Source organism: Camellia sinensis, chromosome 12 (assembly GCF_055761805.1).
Source record: "Camellia sinensis isolate YWXY chromosome 12, ASM5576180v1, whole genome shotgun sequence".
In the NCBI taxonomy this organism is placed as follows: Eukaryota; Viridiplantae; Streptophyta; class Magnoliopsida; order Ericales; family Theaceae; genus Camellia; species Camellia sinensis.
In genome coordinates this window covers 91,838,262-91,859,341 of record NC_138972.1, presented here as the reverse complement: position 1 = coordinate 91,859,341, position 21,080 = coordinate 91,838,262, and the positions used below count along the sequence as shown (strand labels likewise).

General features: G+C 33.1%; 1 protein-coding gene across 1 annotated transcript; it reads right to left on the bottom strand.

The window, feature by feature from the left end:
• Positions 1-4,923: 4,923 nt before the first annotated feature.
• LOC145803729 (uncharacterized) lies at positions 4,924-5,586 on the bottom strand. Its single transcript, XM_082897065.1, has one exon. The coding sequence runs from the start codon at positions 5,584-5,586 to the stop codon at positions 4,924-4,926; it is 663 nt and encodes a 220-aa protein (XP_082753191.1).
• Positions 5,587-21,080: the final 15,494 nt, after the last annotated feature.

Below are 21,080 nucleotides of genomic sequence, written 5' to 3'. Positions count from 1 at the left end.
ATCCACGAAAAGTTTCCACATTTCTCTAACGAATAGCTTCTAGCAAGTAGAGGGATCAGATGATGTCTTGGGATCATGGGTGTTGCTGATGTTTTCTTTCAAGTTGATGTTTGTTGTTGGGGTTTAATCTCCACTGTCTGACTGCCTCAAGTCTTTACTCTTTGATGAGTCCCCACTGGGAATAGCATGGTTTGTTCCTTCCTTCTTGTATGGTTTGCAATATGGCTGGGCATCTTGCATTAAGGGCTGCGCAGTTCCTGCGGCACTTTCCCTCTTACTTCGGTTGCGTCGGTCAAATTGACTGGGCAAATGTGATGACTTCCTAATGTGAATTCAGCCACAAAGTCTACTAAAGCTTGGGCTTTTATTGCTGTTATGGGTTGAAACTTGATATTGAATTGCCCTAACTCCACCGCCCATTTCAAGATTCGTCCAGAAAAATCTATCCTCTCAAACAAGGCCTTTAATGGAAAAGCCGTTAGGACGATCACGGTGTGGGCATGGAAATAGTGTGACAACTTTCTTGAGGCCATCATCAAAGCTAATGCCAGTTTTTCCAATGGTAGGTACCTTGTTTCAGCGCCCAGCAAGGTTTTGCTAACATAAAAGATAGGCAGGTGTTAGATTCCTTCTGCTCTAACCAACACTGCGCTGACTGCATGCTGTGAAACCGCTAAGTACAAAAAGAGCTCTTCTCCTGGCACTGGGGTTACTAACAACGGAGGAGAGGTCATGTAGTCTTTCAAGCTTTCTAGGGTGCGGTAACATTCCTCATCTCACTCAAATTTGGCCTTCAATGCTTGGAAGAATGGTCGACATCTGTCTGACGACCGACTTATGAACCAGTTAAGCGCGACTGCTAGACCAGTGAGATGTTGTACCTCTTTGACTGTGTTGGGCTGTCACGACCCAAACCCGTCCCTATGGGTTTAGCATCGCAACCGGCCAGTAATTCGTGATTACCAAAGGCCTGCTTAACAGTAACGATAGAAATACAAAATAAAGGAGCTGGCGGAAGTCAAAACGGTAAATAAAAGATGTCCAATGAGTTGTGACAGTCTGAATGCAAAAGAACTTTTTATAAACATGCCACATTGACAACCAAAACATATATATATGCAACATATACACAAACATCCATGTCAGGGATCAAATCCCTAACTATAACTGTACAGTCAAGTCTTGTTCAACTATTACAAAACAGAAACAAAAGGGTGAATCTGAACACCCTAAAATAGCCGTGGCTTGGACGGACTTGGAACCTCGAGGCGAGGCACATAGGTTGGCTTGACAAAACAAGAGCTAACCCGACGCTCCTAGCTCCGGTCCGGTGCCTGGACACCTACATATATATATATATATATATAAACAGTGAGCTAAAGCCCAGTGAATAACAGTTATGTAAAGGGGTTAAGAATGAATGCCCTTTCAGTAATTAAACAGCCATATTAGTCACTTAGAAACCATAGCAGTCATATGTGGTACATCCCATAGCAAAACAATACAATAGGTCTTAACAGACCGAACAGTCAGTTGATGGCCATCATAACAGTAACAGTAGTGGTTCCAAACATGGGAACCGACAGAGATCTCTGTGACAGTAGCAATAACAGTACAGTAACACTAAATTGCTATGGATGCCACGGATACAGTTTACAAATCGGACAAACATTCATTCATTAAACAATAATGTTTCAGTAAGTAGAACAGTTGATCATTCAGAAAATCATCGTAATTGAACATATCTTTACAACATTATTACTCACAGAGCACTGGGCTATAGACAAGCTACCGAGTGTCCTCAAATGCCAACCCTACAGTTGCAGAACAAACACACACTCGGGATTAATAACTTAGTCCCTAATTATACATGGTGTGGTTCTATAACATTATCCTCATTAAGATGCCTTAAACTTGGCCTAGGAATGCCTAGGATGGAATGAGGATGAAAAAATGCACTTTAAAACGCTTTTCAAATTTTTGCTGAAACAGGGGTCTCGTCGAACGTGACTTCCTTCGCTCGAGCAAGCTTGCCAAAACAGTGGGGTCGCTTGAGCGTGGACTTCCTCGCTCGAGCGGTCTGTAAAATTGCAAAAAGTGCTGGATGTTGAAAATCTCTGCTCGACGCTCGCTTGATGCTCGCTCGAGCGTGAGACACAGTCCTCGCTCGAGCGTAGGTTCCTTCGCTCGAGCGTGCGTCTGCACACGCAAAAAACCTGAGAGCTTGCAATTTTCGCTCGAGCCAACATTCCTTCGCTCGAGCGGACCTCTGAACACAAAGGTGCTCGCTCGAGCGTGGAATCCTTCGATCAAGCGAGGAAGCCAAATTCTGGGTTTTCCAGATTTACCTTCAAAGCTCAAACCAAGCATTCAACAGATCAAAACTCAACCTTTTGGGCCAATTTTCTAGAAAACACTTGAAAACTCATAGTATAACATGTCTTTGAAGATCAATTTGTAAGATCAAGCCCAAAGGTAAGCCAATTTGAACACAAATTCAAGGAAACTTGAAGAACAATGCAAGAATATTACATGCAAGTGTTCTAATGAATTCCAATGCTCCAAAATGTAACCAAATGCAAGTTTGAACTCCAAAACATGGTGGATTCATGGACTACAACCAAGATGTGGACATGCATGTGGAAATTCTCACGAAAACAACCTCAATTTCAAAAATATGTACATGCATGCATGAATAAGCTACTCAAATCAACTCTTTAAATCAATTCTTGACTCTAAATGCCAAATTTCTATGAATCATGTAAGAAATAGCTTAAGTTCACAATTAAGAAGATGATTTTCCTACCTTTGGCCTTGCATCTCAAGTGTGCTAGCTCAATTTTGCAATTAACCTTCAAATCTTCTAAGTTCAAGCAAAACTTGTTGAATTCAACCTTGTTCTCCTACTCTCCCTCTCTCATACGGTTTGGTCTAAGAAAATGGCTGAATAATGGTGCATCAAATGTATAGATTAAGTCCTCAAACAATGACCCTAAGGTGGCCCACTCAATGGCATTAAGGTAAATAACTAGGTTCAATTAATTTAATATTAGCAATGCTAATTTAACCATTCCAAATCAACTTTTAATTAAACCTACCATAAAATCACATAAATTCTAACTAGCATAAAACACTAACCAATTTCTGATTCGGCCGCCGATGAGGCCTTCAATTTGCAGTTCGAAATTAAAACGTGAACAGATCATTTAATGATAAACAGATAGAAATGCAACTAATGCAACACACTCATGCAATCAGTTCAGACTTTCAACTTAATCAGTTACTTATCATGCTTAATCGTAGATTAGCACTAATCAGAGGTGAGGGTTGTCACATGGGCCTCTCAAGATCTCGGATTGCTTTGATCTGAGAGGGATCAGCTTCTATACCCCGGTTGGTTACCAGAAAGCCTAGGAATTTGCCTGATCCTACGCCGAATGCGTACTTAGATGCGTTTAGATGTAACTTGTGGGATTTCAAAATATGAAACATTTCATCTAGGTCCCAGAGATGGTCCCTCTTATCCTTGCTCTTGACCACCATGTCATCTATGTAAGTCTCTATTGTTCTGCCTAGCAATGGTTCAAACATTTTGGTGACCATCCGTTGGAATGTAGCCCTTGCGTTCTTTAGGCCAAAGGGCATGACCTTGTAACAGTACAATCCTCTGGGCGTTGTGAATGACGTGACCTCCTGCTCTGGTTCATATATAGCGATCTGATGGTAACCTCGATGCGCATCAAAGAAGCTAAGTCGATTATGCCCTGCCATCAGGTCCACCAGTTAGTCTATCCGTGGTAGGGGGAAACTGTCCTTTGGGCATGCCTTGTTGACTGTTTTGTAGTCCACACAAATGCGCCACTTGTCGTTCTTCTTTGGCACTACTACAGTGTTGGAGATCTACATGGGGTAGTGTACTTCTTTGATGGCTCCTGCCTCCAGTAGGTTTCCTACTTTTTCTGGTACTATCTCTGCGTAGTGGAGTGCCGATTAGCGAGTTCGCTGAATAATTGGCCTGGCAGTTAGGTGGACATTAAGTTGATGGCAGCTGAAATTTGGGTCAATGCCAGGCATGTCGTATGGTGTCCAGGCAAACACTTCGATATTAGAGGTTAAGAATTCCATGACCTCTATTCTCTCAGTGCTGGATAAAGACAAGCTGAGCAAAAAAAACTTTTCTGGGTTATTTTCATCTATCCTTACCTCAACCAAGTCTTTCACTGCCTTCTGTTCTGTTGCTTCGCCAACATCTACAAATAATTCGTTGTTTTCTGGCTCTTTCATCATCTGAACAAACCCTTTTGCAGCACGGCTGCCATTCACTGTGACGAAACGCAGCTTCGACATGATTTGGTCTCCTAAGACTTCTTCAATCACGCCGGCTTCGTTAGGGAATCGTAATGTCTGATCGTAGGTTGACGCCACTGAGCGCATGGCATGCAGCCATGCCCTTTCCAAGATTATGTTGTAAGTGGAAGGGACCTTCAACACCCAAAATTCCAACTGTTTTGCCATGGTTCCTGCCTTGACTGAGAGGATTATTTTGCCCACTGGTCACTCTGGCATTGTGTTGAAACCGACAAGGGGTGATGTCACAGGTGCTAAGTCTTTGTCTTCCAATTTCAGTTATTTGAAGGTCTCATAATACATTATCTCGCATGAGCTTCCTTGGTCAATCAGAATCCGCTTAATGTCGAAATTCTTGACGCGCAAAGTGACCACCAGGGCGTCATTATGAGGGTAATGTAGCCTTGCTAGATCCCTGTATGAAAAGGATATGACGTTCATAGCCTCTGTTCTGCCATTTTTGACGCTAGGTTGTGCATTTAATACCCCTCTCAAGTGCTCAGCCTTTTTGATCATCCCCCTAAGCTCACATACCCGCTCAGGTTCAACGATCCCATGTATAACATTGATTATGCCTTAGGGTGGACCGTCGACCAACATCCCGTTTGGTCTGTTGAGGTCCTGGGGGGCTGGTTGTGTTCCCTCTTCTATATACTGGTCCAGGTGTCCAACAGCCACTAACTTCTCCAGATGTTGCCTTAATGGTGTGCAATTTTTAGTGCGGTGCCCCTTCTTATCATGGAAGGTGCAACGGGACCTCTCATCATAGCCTCTTTGTGCTTCTTCCAACTTGGCTAGCCGCCGAATGAAGGGTTCATCACGTATCTCGCTAAGAATCTGGTAGATAGGTTTATTGAATACTGTGGTAATGGCAATGTGGACTCTTACCTTCCTTTTTTTTGGGTCCTCTCTGTTGGCTCGCTTGCCTCGCCCATTCTTGTTTGGTTGTTCTACTGTGTTGATTTTTGTTGTAGTCTTTTTATCTGGCATCACTATTGTGCTAGATTTTGCTTTAGCGCTGGCGCTATCTTCATTTACTCGAATATGTTGATGCATTCTCTCCATTAGGGCCTCCATCGTGAAGGGTGGCATCATTGTCATTGAGTCCCTCAATTTGTTACCGAATGGTAAACCCCGTTTATATCGTGTGATGATGAGATTTGTAGGGCAATCCCTAATCTGGTTGAAAGTCTCCAAATATCGACTGTTGTAAGACCTCAATGTCTCATTTTCACCCATGTCAATAGAGAGTAGCTGGTGTCTTGGTATTCATTCTAAATCTAGTCACGAACGCTTCTACCAATTGTGCCCATAAGGCTATGCTGCCTTCTAGCAGCTTTTCGAACCAGGTCAGACCTAGGTCGCCAAGGCTGAATGGAAACAGGATACACATTAGAGCTTTGTTTCGCTGGTATACTGCCATAACCTGGCGAAAGTGGCTTAAGTGCATGTAGAGGTCTGACTTCCACTCATAAGTGGTGAATTTGGACTGGTGGAAGCCTGAGGGTAGCAGTGTGTTCTCAATTGCCGAAACGAACGGCGAGCTCTGTAACCTTGCTAATACTTTATTTGTCAGTTCGTATGCAAGGGGTAGCATTGGTGTCCCTACCTCGACACTCCCATGTGTCCTAGGGGCCAATCGCTGTAGGGCTGAAACTCTGCGGGGGTCGCAAGCCCTGGTGTCCTCCTTCCATCGGGCCCTCTCCTCAAGCACTGTTCCCAGGTCTGCTGACCTAGGCAACTCTGTGTGCCTAGAGGTCGTTTGGTGCGTGTGCGAGGGCCGATAGCTGTTTTTCTCTGTATACGACCTTTCAGTCCTCGTTCTCTCAGACCTGGAGTAACGAGTCTTGGAAGTCCGTGATTGAGTGTCGCATGTTCTAAGGTTCCTACTTTCTACTGCGATGGTGTGGCATGTCTGTCACAATCTTCCGAGTGGTAAGAGGGCATGTTGCCTTTGCGCCCCTCTTCTGTCGCCACTCCTTGTTCCTTTATCTGGCACTTCATTATCTCTATGTCTGCCGCCATCCTCCTTATTAACTCGTCTTGCTCCCTCACGCGATCCTCCAGAACTTGAGAATCCAATCTCTGCCTCTGTCTTTTAGGACTTTGAGAGCGATGGAGACTAGAGCCCCGTCTCTCCCGTGTGTCCCTCTGGGAATTCCGTCACTGGGGATCTAATTCTGCCATGGGTGGAATAGAAGGTAAACCTTCGCACCTCCCACCCCCCTCTGGGGTTTGCCCATCAATAGCAGATTGCTGCAAGTTTTCATTGTGCACCATTGATTTCAACTAGAGAGGAAAACTCGATCAAAAGGTTTTGTTCTTTATGATTGCAATTCCCGTAGACGGCGTCAATTGTACGAGCACGAAATAATTTTCTCGTATAATCCTGTTGATCAAGTTTGCGCCTCTCCAAACGTCGTCGTTTTACTCCCTGAAAACACAAACGTGAGCTAGCTGGCGGGTGTGTGCTGAATACCTCTTTGATGCCTAAGTCAGCCAATAAGCAATAGACAAAAGATCTGTATATTTGAGAATCAAAATTGTGATACCTGTATATAGGTCCTGTCACGAGCTTTTATAGATTCCGCATGGCACAATCTTAGTATGACTCTTATTCTCCAATGTAGAGTCCTCTTAGGAATTATATTTCTAAAAGATAATGCTTATTCTTTAACACCCTCCTCACTGTCTATCAAAATGAGATAACAGTAACTCTTACTTCAGTTGGCACAAAGCACAGCCGTTCTCACATAGCTCGGTGCTGAACAAGCTAACCTCAATCAACTAGGTCTCTGGAGTTGCTCTGTCGAGCTATCTTTAGCTCGGTTTAACTCAAGCAAGTACCTTAGTCGCGACCGCTAGACCGGACTCTAGTAGCTAAGCCCTAACCGAACTACCATGACCAAAGCTTTCGAAATAATTACTTTAGTCCATGGCTCAGCCGCTGAATACACCTATCTCGACTTAATCCTACGGGCTTACTTATCTCGACCCAATTTGCACACAAATTACCCTCTCAATATTAATTTTTCTTATCATTTCATATAAATTTAAGCATTTCTAGTTTAGAGAGAATCACTATTGATTGACACAGTTAAGAGAGAGAATCACCATAGGTTGACATAATTGGGCAGTTAACAATCAATTGAAACCTTAAAGACATTTTTGTTATTTAAAAAGGTCATTAGAGTAAATGACCTAAATTATAGTATTTTTTTTCACTATTTCATCTTCTTTGACTTTGAGTTGTTTTGGAAAAATGGTTAAAAGTTGACTTTTTAGCCTTTTTTGAAAAAATATGTAAAAATATGAGAGATGATGCGACCAAAAATGGATTAAAAGCTGAAAAGTGGCTTTTGTGACCCAAAATGGGTTAGCTAAAAAGTGATTTTTATGAAAGGAACTTTTGAGAAGAAATTCATGAGATAAAACGAACATGACAATGTTAAAAAAGGAAAAAAAAATGATAGTCAATTCTTAAAAGTAAGAATGAGAAACAGTTTAATTTCATTGTATAGTTTCACTTAATCTCTCTCTCTCTCTCTTTTTGCAATTTACTCTCTTTCTCTCCCTCTTTGTTTTGTTTTGTTTTTTTATTTATTTAAGTTTAGATATGTTGTTGTTGTTGTTGTTGTTGATAATAATGATGAAGAAACAAATTACAACAGATTAGATTAATTTTTTTGTTTTGTTTTTATTTTTGTGTTGAACAGATGAAGAGAGAGAGAGAGAGAAATTTGAACAGATAAAAAAAAAAAAAACATATAGGGTTTGGTTTGGCTTGGTATTGCAACAGATAACTCTCTTTAGCAGTTGTATAGATAACTCTCTAATTTATAGGTACACACATATAGATTAAAAAAATTAAAAATAAGATTATTGTTTCGACAGATCTGTCTCTATTTCCTCTTTATTTATATCACAATTTAAACAGATAAAAATTAAAAAAAAAATTAAACAGATATTAAAAAATAGGCTTGTAAAATTCAATAGATAAGAAAAATAGGCTTTGTGAAATTCAACAGTGGCAAAAATTTTAATAGATAGGGGAAAAAATTGAACAAATAGTCAAAAAACTTGAACAAATGGGTAAAATTTTTGGACAGATAGGAAAAATTTTGAACATATAGGTAAAAAATTTGAATCAATAGAAAATATTTTGAACATATAGCAAAAAAATTTGAACAGATAGTCAACGAAAGTCAATACATAAAAAAAGTTAACAAACAAATTAAGGGGTAAAAGTAGAAACAAATGTCCTTCAAAACAAGAAAAATGACTTCTCCTCAAATTATTTTATAAATAGTGGATCCCTATTAATAAAAATTATCCATTGGACCTAATGCCTTTAGATTAGATTTGTCACTAATTTATTTTAAAATATATTCAAATTATTACTTTCAGTCTTTTTAATTTAAAAGAATTTAAAAAGTAATTTTTCTAAAATTTACAGGTTATTTGGAATTATCTAAATAAGTACACTTTTTGACTTTTTATGAAATATGGGTTGAGTTTGGATAGGATTTGAAGTGATGTATTAGAAAGGTGGTGTGACTTAAATAGGATAGTGACTTTTTGACTTTTTTTAAACATGCCAAACCAGCCCTTACTATAAAAAAAAAGATCATCGTACTTAGGGGTGATTTGAAATGACCTAAATAAGTGTACTTTTTGAATTTTTATGAAATATGAATTGGGCGTGAATTGGGTTTGAAGTGATGTGTTAGAGAGGTGATGTGATTTAAATAAGATGATGTGACTTAAATAAGATAGCAATTTTTTAACATTTTGACATTTTTAGATCATGCCAAATAAAGCCTTAATGAATTTTTAAAATAAAATTTAATATTTTAATATCTGTCCAATGCAATGATTTTTTAACAATATTATTTTGTTGAATGCTAAAAAAATAATTTTGAAACCTACCAAGTCCTTTAATTTCATGATTAATGTTTGGGAACTCTAAAAAGAGAACATTAGAGAAATGTTAATGAGATAATTCTTCCTTTGGTGGGATGATTGTTCCTTATATTTTTCTTTTTTCTTTTTTCTTTTATCTTTTACATTTTTTAACTCATTAAAATTATTAATGATATAATTTTTTAATAGACTCTATCATTGTTATTAATATCATCGCGTGTTTGAGAGTCCCATTCCCCACCTCCACCAGGTAAAGTTGGCCGCCTTCCTGTCCTTTTTCGGTGCAATAATCACTCATCAACTTCCGTGTCGCAAGAGCAACTCTAATCCAAATCCAACATTACTACTATTTTTAATTTATATTTTTTAAGTATACTATTATCTAACTGATTTTATTCGAATAAATAGTGAGAGTTTTAGAAAAGAATAATATTATGGATCATGAAAAAAATATTATAAAATAATTCATAAAGATTTTTCATTATTTGATTAGTGTAGTGTTTTCTTGCATATATAATCTAACGATGGAGAATATTTCATGATCATTTTCATGATTTTTTTTTATAATACCTAGCATTACTCTTTGGAAAAAGAATTATAAAGGAACTCCAATAAGTATGGAATTCATATGTGATGAGATGTATATAAATATATATGTATATATATATATATATATATTTATCTTTATCACATCACTCGAATTCTTTTTAGAACTCAAAAATTAGAACTTTCTATCATTATTATTTTTATTTTACTATAGTTCATTTTGCCATTGTGTAGGTTTGTAGGGCTTACTGCGAATAGGGCAGACTAAGGCTTCGTTTGGTATTTTAAAGTTTTAGTTAAAAAGTTACTATAAATTATTATATCATTCTCTTTACTTTTCTGTATATATTTTCATAGAAAGTCAGATAGTTACTAAAATAACATATTTCCAAATGAAGAAAATCGAAAAATTCACAAATCGAATCAGTTCAAGTCAATTGGGTAAGTTTAATTTAATTTTTTTAATCCGTAGTTCGGTCCTAGTTTAAAAAATTTGAGAATCACTCTCCACAGATCTGTTTCGGATTTTAACTCCACAGTTTTGGATTGGAATTGAGCTGAACTCTATGTTACTTAAACTATCTACCTAGGCTACACCCTCTTATGCTCCCTACATGTTGAATAATATGTTTATTTACTAAATATTATATTTTTTTAAATTAATGGTGGCATAATTGCATGTTTAAGTTAATAGTGGAACAATATTATGTTTGACGAGAGTTTTATGTTTTTTTTAAAATGTTATATGTATATATATATATTTTTGTGAACATATTATGTGAAATTATAGTTCTAAACCAAGTTGAACCGTGTTTAAATGGATTGACTTAGATTGGTTGCATGATTTAGATGGATTGGTTTGGTTCCAATTTTTATGGATCCGTAGACAACGGATTGGTCCTAGTTTTATCCCAATTTGAACCAAACCGGACCATGTTGACCCCTAATCGCAAATCCCATTTCGATAATTCAAACTGTTTATTTTGTCGAGCACTTTATGTATTTCATTTACAAAAAAAATAAGTTGATTAGATAATCATAATATATTCAATTTATCACGTTTGTCACAAAAAAATGAATGTTTATTTAAAAAAATACAATTGTCGTTTATTTTTTTTGTAACAAATACAATAAAGCAAATATGTTACGATTATCGAATCGACTTCTTTTTTATTTTTTAGTAGATGAAATATACGAAGTGTACAACAAAATAAAAAGTTTAAATTATCAAAACAGAGCCAGTGATGAGTCCCATAGGCCCAAACAATACTTTTGGACTGGAGGAAATTTTTCTTTTGTTCTAGATTTCTCTCCTCAATAATTCAAATGAGTATTAAAGTTCTTTATTCCTTATTTTTTGAATAATGTAATTTTAAAATTTCTATCTATAAGTTTTGATTCATGGAAGTTGTGAATTATGGTAGGAAGAAGTAGTTAGATTTTTTGCAAAAAAATTAAATTTTAAGTCAAATAATATAAGATTTTGACATTATCATTTTTCAGTTTTAACAAACCTTTTAACTTGACCATTGAAAATGCTTTTAAGAAAATTGCCAATGCTTTTGAAATTGTACAAAATGATGATTAAAAAGTGAATAATATATAAGAAAAAAATTACATATTAAAAACACTGAAAATGAATGAGATGAAACCTATCTTAATTCATTAGAATAAATTTATGATTTAAACCTTAAATCCCTCTGTCACAACCTTAAGTTGCACAATATCATGAGACAACTATAAATATTTTTTAATTTTTGATTCATTCGTACGTATTTGGTATCATCCTTCCGATGCATATTGCTTAAGTATCTTAGAAAAGAGGTCCAATAAATTATATTATCCATTTATAATCTTGGATTAATTGGGTTCTCACCGACGTAAACATAAAATTAAAATTGATTATTAATCTACATTCAAGTTTGAAACTTATGTAAATCAACGTTTAGATTTAACTCTACCCAAATTTTAGGATATAGATTCTTATGACCTCTCTTCTATGTCTTTTTGTAATAATCCTACATGCGATTACTGTTGTTTTACCTATCTATTAATAGAAAGTTGACTCTCTATGATGTTATCTTCTAAATAACAATAATATTACATACTTAAAAAAAAAATTCTTAAACTTTTATTCTCAAATATGAATTTATTTTACGTATGAACCTCATGAAAAAAAAAAATCTAGAGCTATTTTAATTTTTAATTAAAAATATACTATAAAATTATGAGTGATCAAATGCAAATATTTTGCACCGTGGGTTGGTACCTTTAAATTGCACAACTTTTTAATGTGATAATATTAGCACTATAAATTTGTAATTTTTATTATTATTTATTGTAAGATATATGGTACTCTTCTACTCACTTGAATATTATAAAAAGTTACAAAATGATATGAAAAGATGATGGAAAAGTGGAACAACACGGAGTATGAAGTGGAAGAGTTGAGAGATCATCAAGCGATATATGGCAAGACAAGAATGAAGATGGAAGAATAGAGTATTTATTAGGTATTTTTTTCTACAAATATTTGCCTATAAATAGTCATTCATGGTTACATTGCAAGGGATTCAACAAAAAAAAAAAGAAAAAGACAATTGATTTCTATTTTTCTTCTTATTTATATTTTCTGCACTTTATTCCATGTATTTTCTTTTTAAGCATAGGAGTAGAGGTACTTTGATTGTTCATTCAATCACTCTGATTGTTCACTCAATCATCTTATTTTGATTTTCACTCAATCTACTGATTGTTAACTCAATCATCTTTCTTCGTCTTCTTTTTTCTTCTTTTAATTTTTCTTTCTTTTTCCGTCTCCTTCATTCTTTTTTTAATTTTTCTTTTCTTTATACTAGACAATTTTAAAATCCTTTTCATTGAGACAAAAAAACTATCAAATATTTAAAGTTCTTAACATTACTCTTTTATAATTAACTTAAATTTAATCTATAAAAAATTTCAATCCTTATTAATATGTTCACATTTATGATTTTTTTTCCTTGGCCAAGCAGCAAGATTTTAGCGAACAGTGACACCCGACCCATACTAAAATTCTTTATCATGAATCATGATTCACTTGTCATTTGGGCCTCTCAGACTGTCCCTAAAATATCTTCAGAGCACAAATAAATTAATGGAAAAATTACATTGACAACCCCAAAATTTATGTTTATTACAATTTCTCTCTTCATCTTTTGGAAATTACATCTTTCTCCCTGAAGGTTAAAGTTTTATTACAGATTGCTCCCTCCAGCAATTTAATTTTTTAAATACCAATTTTGCTCTCACTGGGTAAATTACATTGACATCATTCACATTTTAAAAATTACAATCCCCTCCCTAAGGTTTAAAGTAGCATTACCAATTTCCTCTCGGTTAATATTAGTTGAAAAAAAATTTATTGAAAAAAAAAATTAATTAGAAAAAAATTTTGTTGGTCAAATTTTTAAATTTCTGTTTAAAAACCAACGTAAGATAAAAATTACACTGATAACCCTTGAGGTTTATGTTTATGACACTCGAAAGATAAAAATTATATAAAAATGATAATCATTTTTTATTTTTTATTTCTTAACCAAATGAATTTTTAATTTTTTTTAAAAAATTTTAAAAATCAAACCATATATAGCTTAAGAATCTTTTGATAAGTCATTTTTTACGTTGGTAACTTATTTAATTATTTGTTAATTTTATGAAATTTTTACCATCTGAGACCTGTTTGGTAACCATTTCGTTTTCAGTTTTAAATTTATATTTACAAAAATTTTAAAAATTGTCATAAAAACTTGTTTGATAATTTTTTTGATTTATAAATGGTTGTCTCAGTTTGTAAATTTTAGGAAAAAAAGTAAATTCAAAAAATGAGTTTACGTTAGTTTTTAAACAGAAATTTAAAAATTTAACTAACAGTTTTTTTTTCAATTAATTTTTTTTTCAAATAAATTTTTTTCAATGAATTTTTTTTTTCAACTAATACTAACCGAGGGGGCAATTGGTAATGCTACTTTAAACCTTGGGGAGGGGATTGTAATTTTTAAAATATGAGGGATGTCAATGTAACTTACCCAGTGAGGGCAAAATTGGTATTTAAAAAAATTCAATTCTTGGAGGGAGCAATCTGTAATGAAACTTTAAACCTCAGGGAGGGAGATACAATTTCCAAAAGGTAAAGGAGGAACTGTAATAAATATATAAACCTCAAAGGGTGTCAGTGTAATTTACCTAAATTAATTATCTCTGATATTGTCAACTCAGAGCGTCTTCTAACATGAGCATCAATTATTATTTTTTCTTTTTCAAAAGGGTCATAATTAAATAGGTTAATTAATTAATTAATCATGCAACCTTGTATGGTTTTTATTTAAAGAGAAAACTATTTAAAAAAAAAAAACTAATTTAAGGAGGGTATAAACTATTCAGTTTATTAGATTTTTTTTTTTTTTTTTTTTTTGGTGATAGATTCACTTTTTGTTGTTTGAAGGACATTTTATTTTCAATTTTATTCCTTATCTATCTGTTGAAGATTTTAACTATTTATTTAATTTTTTAGACTATCTGTTCAAACTTATAGATCTGTCCAAAAATTTTAATTTGTCATTTTTTTTTATTCTATTGTAATTTGTTTCATCGTCAACAACAACAACAACTAAAAAAAGAAAGAAAAGATTTTGGACTTTATCCTCTACAAGAAGTTTTTTCCCCCCCTTTTAGCTAAACTATAAATATATAGCTCTTAATCAACAAAAATTGATTTGCTTACTTCAAAATTTCTGCAAATATGAAAAATTAAGAAATCTTCCCTAGATATTGGATGAAAAGAATAAACTCAAAATAAGTTTGCAGATCATAAACTAGTCCACAAGACTAGATACTCAACATCACAAATTACTGCAAACCCTAAAACATCATAACATTCAACACATAACCCCGCAAATATAGATCACTGGATTAGAGCTCCTAAACCTAGTATTAGAATCTAATTGTCGGATCATGGAAATCCATAAAATACCATAAATAACCAAGCGATCATAAAATTGGAAAAATTTAACAGGAAAATGACACGAATAACTGCATAAAATCCAAACTTGGTGCTATATATACCATAGATGGGTGGCCTTCTCTACTGATTAAGATATACCATAGATCTATCACCATTAACACAACCCCTCGCCAGATCTAGAGAGAGAAAATAGAAAAAGAGAGACCCACGGGTAGTAGAGAACACTGGCAAACACCATCTGTGGCAGAATGAGAAAAAGGCAGTGATGCCGAAGGGAGGAATGGCGGAGAAAAAGGAAAAGACAGTGGAGTTCTTCATTCTTCATTGCTGGAGTTTGCAAATCTTGAAGAAGATAGTAGCGACGAAGCGAGGTGTAAGAGTTGATTTTGGGTGACCGCTCGAGTGGTAATTTGGTTGCTCGAGCATAGATACGCAGGTCCCAGTATCTTGCATATTTGAAGACGAGGCCGCTCGAACGATGAAGAGGTCGTTCGAGCATAGAATTCAAGCTTAGTATTTTTACTCTAGCTCTCCAAAATTTCTGAAACCATACGTTTACCGCTCGAGTGATGGAAAGTTTGCTCGAGCGGTCTCTTTGTATTCTGGCACTTTGCTTAAGCAATAGAAAGTTCGCTCAAGCGGCCTGTTTGGGGCAACAGAGTTAAAATGCTATCTAAACACATTTCTAACTCGCTTTTTCATACTCTTTCTCTTTCTATCAGTCATTTTTGAAAAACCCTAGCCTTAAAACTCTAGAATTCATCTAGCAATAGCAAGAATCTATCTTTGTGCCTTCAACAAAGTTGTTACTCACGCCAAAAGCTACATTTTAAACCGATTAGATCGTGTGATTTCGAAAGTTCATTACGTGGATCTTCATCTTTCACTTACAACTCTTGAGGTAGGAATATCTTTACCCTTATATATTTATAGTTTGGTTAAAGTGTGTGTGAATCCTAAGGTGTAGGGTGATTATTCAGATGGGTGATATATATATATATATATATATTGAAATTGATGAAAGATTGGGTAACCAATTATGAAAGATTGTGTAAAGAGACTTGAATTAAGAGAAATTAATACATAGAAGAAAAAGCTCTAAAACTTATTGTGTTACCCCAGAGATTGTTCATTTATTTTGACTTAAAAGGGTAAAAAGGGAAATTGATGAGTAGAGGCGTCCACTGGCCATCCGTGTGATGACAAAAAAGTGTGGAAACTGAATGTAGAATTGTGTGTTGTGTTATAAAATTTGAAACATTGAAATTCATGGGTATTGGTAGAGATCATGCATATTTTAAATCAAATGTTTATATACTTGGTTAAATATATTCTCTATTGAGCAATTGTTCATTCTTATCTAATAACATTTCAGGACATGATGAGCCACAATCTTGCCAATGAAGAAGAAGATGGCCCTCTCTTTAAATTTTCAATTTTTATGAACTTTAAAGTTGTAATATAACTGTTGAATTTCTACATTATTATTATTTTGACATTTTGTGCCTTTTGCACCATGTAATTAGTAAACTCTGTGGACAATGTGTTTTTGTTATTTTCTCTACCTTATTGAACTATGAGTTGTAATATGTAATTTTGTTACTTGAAATATATAGTTCAATGAGAAAGAGAGAAATATGGAAATTTAGTTGTGTTGTTTGGATTTTATGGAGTATGTTCTTAATGGTTGTTAAATGGTAATCGTTTCGGGGGTGTTATAGGAGAAGCGGAAGAGGCGGGACAATAACGATGACGTAGACAGGTGGTCAATTGGTAGCGACGAAGGTGAAGAGAAGAGAAGAGAAATATATATATATATATATATATATAGAGAGAGAGAGAGAGAGGGGGGGTTGGGTTTAACAGTGTATATCATATATCTATATAGGTAGTTTGGTCATTTTGTATAAGCTTGTCTTTATGAACAAAATATTTTAGAGTGTAGACCTTTGGGCAAAGAAAATTTAAAATTAGATTTATGAACTGAGTGACCTTAATTAAATTGTTTTGCTATTTTTATATTTTTGTCAATTAGTTGAAAAAATAGTTATAAATATCAAAAGAATTACATCAAAATATAAAATTAAGTAAGGTAAACTATAAATACACCTCTAAAATTTGCTTAAAATATGGATTGCTCTTTGTGATTCTAAAAATTATATCTTACCCCTTTAAGTTTCTAATTACATAAAAAAATTACTCATTTTATTAATAAATCATCAAATTAATTAAATATTTTTAATGATATTAGAAATATATTTCAACTAACAACTCAGGTAATTTTGTTATTGTATAGAAGATTAGTTAAGAATTTAATTTTTTCTATTAATTATGTTCAATAAAAAATGAAAAAAAACTGACATAAAGGTATTTGTAATTTTTAAAATCACATTTAACAATTTGTATAAACAAATCTCATAAAATATATTTATAATTTTCCAAACAATTATATAAGACAGACTAACAACACCCAATATAAAAAGAAAAAAGAAAAAAGAAAAAGGTCAATATAAGAAAAGTCCCTTAACAGGGGAAGAAACAAACAATTAAAAGTAAAACACTATCCTTAGGGCTTATTTGGAAATTGTTCATTTTAGTAATTTTGTATAAAAAGATATATAAAACAATAAAGAGAGTAATGTGACATTTTATAATATTTTTTTTGACTTTTTAGTTAAAACTCTTACTTGCCTAAGGAGACCTATAGATTATAAATAATCTTTCCTTTTATTAAATATTTCTTTTGTATATATTTTCATCAAACTAATTTATAATTAAAAAAATAAAATTTAAAAACCAAATCAAATGTAATGTTTGTTAGCATGATGAATATCACATTAACTAGTAAATTATTATTATTTTTTAAAATATTTATTTGATAGTTTGAAGCTATTATTCATGGAAAGTTTTGAAAAATCATTACACATTTATGAAAAAGTATATGATTTTAATTACAACATTAATATTTATAGTATTTATTTTTTTTAAATTAATTTTGGTGACAATCATATGTAATTCCGGTTGTAACAATCCTAGGGTGCATTGCAAGGACACACGATTGTGGAGAATGATGTCGTGCTTGTCGCGTGATCGTTACACGTAACTAGACTACATGGCACTAGGGGTGTAATAATGGCCCGACTTGGCCCAACAGGGGCTGGGCTCGAGCTCGGACCAACCTATGGTGGGCTATGTGAGCTTTTACCTTTTTGGCGGTTCGATTTGGGCCCGAGCCGAAAAATAGGGCCTAGGCCGACTTAGATTATGGCTTTGGGACGAGCCTAGGATTTGGGCTTGGGCCTGAGCTTGGCAGGCTTCTTTTTTTTATGAAAAATAAACGATAAATATATTGTGTATAATATGAGGAATAAAAAATAATAATAGGGTATTTTAGTTAAGATTAATGAGATGTTTGGTTATGTTTCATGTGTAGTGGTATTTAAATTTAATTATGTGTGATTTATTTTTTTTGGTTACGAATTTATGACTAAAAAAGTATAAAATTATGTAATTTTCTTCTTTTGAAATGAATAGTTTTATATATATCAAAATCAATCATTAAATTAAATAGATAACATTTATTGAATGGTTAATTTTTATTTGAAAATGAAATAAAAATTTATATTATTAAATAAAATAGATGCAAATTATTGATGATAATAGAGCAATTGCATCACTATATGTCAAGTACATCCCAACTAGGTTGGCACCTACTAGCCTATCAATCATTTGCATTATACTTCACCTTAATAATCTAATACAAAAGAAAAAAAAATAACGAAATGAAATGGTGAAAAATAAATTGTTGATCAATTATCGGAGGAGGCAGAGGATTCACTCGCGTTGCCCGAGGATATGCCATCCAAATCGGTTTGAATTCTTTCATTCTCATTATAATTTTGTCCTCTTGTAAGTGCATGCATATGATCTCTGGATATCATCAGTGCTTCAACCAATTGGGACGAAAGCCTGCTGCGATAATCGATCAGCACTCATCACTAAAAGTTGTTGTTAAAGGAACTGTAGAAATATGAACGATTAGTATATCATAGGCCATCTGTGAAATCACAGGCCACATAGTTTTATTTTGTTTCCACTAATCCCAAAATGTCAAAATTATCGAAATCATCCACTGCAGGGCTTTCCAAATAACATTGCAGTAAAAAACTACTTACGCTTGTATATTAAGATATTGTTCTACTTTTTATTGCTAAAAAAATACTTAATCTCCCGCCTCGAAATGAGGCTGCTGGTGTAGAGTGTGTAGGTGTATTTGCAGATCCAACTGCCTTGTATTCTTCAAATAATGTTTTGCATGTTTCATAATAGGGACAAATTATTTTTAATCAGCGAAAATACGTTCTAAAAATTATTATAAACCAATTTCTTTACACCTATAATCAATTATTTTGGTTAAACCTTAAACATAAAGGTAATGGATCAAAATATTTATCAATTTTTTCTTTCATTGTAGCAATAATGGTTACATAATATTCATTATCCATTTATTTTACAAAAACATTCATTATTTCTACTAACATATGTAAAACAAATGGTGAAGTAGTAATATATATATAAGAAAATAATTTTATTACAGTATCAAAACTTTTTATTTAAGGCTACTTGGCGCCAATTAAGTTCTGTGGGAGTCTGTACTCTACCTACTGATATTGTGGCAAAAAATAAATTTATTACTTTTCTTTGTTTACAAACTCTTTTTAACATATTATACGTTAAATTTCATCTGTTGTCTATATCTAAAATTAATTTTTTAAATAGCATACATTCTCGTTGATAAATTTTTCTATATTCCGAAATGCAATTAGCAGAAGACATAATAGTAACAACCGCATTTTTTATTACCAGTTCAAAAATCTCGTATACATGCATAGCTTATCTAACAATCAAATTTAAAATATGAACACAACAACGAGTATAAAATAAATCACCACCAACAAACAAATGTAAAGTTGATTTCAAATGAGTTACAATCTGATTGTAATATGTTACATTGTCTAAATTAATGGTAAATATTTTATTTTACAAAATCCACTCATATAATACATTTCTTATATCTACACCAAACGAATGACCAGTGTATGGAAATTCAACTAATCTAAATGAAATAATTCTTTTATTTAATTTTTAATCATTATCAATAAAATGTATAATAATACATTGATATTCTAAACAATTATTTGACCACATATCAAATATCAAACAAATTCTTCTATTCAAATTTGTAAGTATATCAAATAATTCATTTTTAATATTCTCAAATTTCTTTAAAATCCTATTTCTAATAGTATTTCTTGAAAAACTTTGATATTACGGTGCAAAACTTTCGTGAACCATTTGTACAAAATCGAGACATTCACTAGTAGTAAAATGTTGTTCTTTTTTAATAATATAATCAACTACAAAATTTTGTGCACGTATAAGATTATATGAAAATGCTTGCAAATAACCAGCTGATGAAGCTCTTAATTGCATTTGACTTATAATATCTGATTGCTGACTTTGTAAATGTTTTTTAGCATACTTTTTAGATGATTAGTACTCCCTGTAGATGAAGCACTAAGTAAATGTGCACAATATTTACATTTTACTTAATGTAATTGTACCGTCAGGATTATTTACAGATATTTTTTCGAATTGATCCCAAACACCACTAGTCGTGCCTCTAGATGATGATCAGCTGTTGGAAGAGGGATCTTAGGTACACTAGAAGGAGAATCAACATATTCATGTTGTATAGTATATGCATCAATATCGACATAAACATTAGAAATATTAGGATCCATAATAATATAAGTAAAATAATATATAAGAACTAACAATTAATTAAAATAATGAGTAAAAAATAACAACTAATATATGTTAATAAATAATTAATTTAAAAAATGAGTGACTAATAAATTTAATTCAACTAATTAATGTTACCGATTGTCAAATGTGATACAAACATTAGCTTATTCTAACAAAAACTTCTTTTTAGACAATTGCAATTGCCACTTAAGTATGAGACTTTAAAATTACTTGAGAGAGTTGAGAGAGATTGAGAGTTTAAGAGAGAGAATTGTTTGTGAAAAATAAAATGGGAGAAGGGGGATATTTATAGGAGTTTGGGAGGGAGGGGGTCAATTTGTAAAAAAAATAAAATTGACAGTTTGATTATTATTATTATTATTATTATTATTTTGAATTTGACCGTTGCAGGTTGATTTTTTTTTTTTTTTCATTTGACTATTGCAAAGAGACA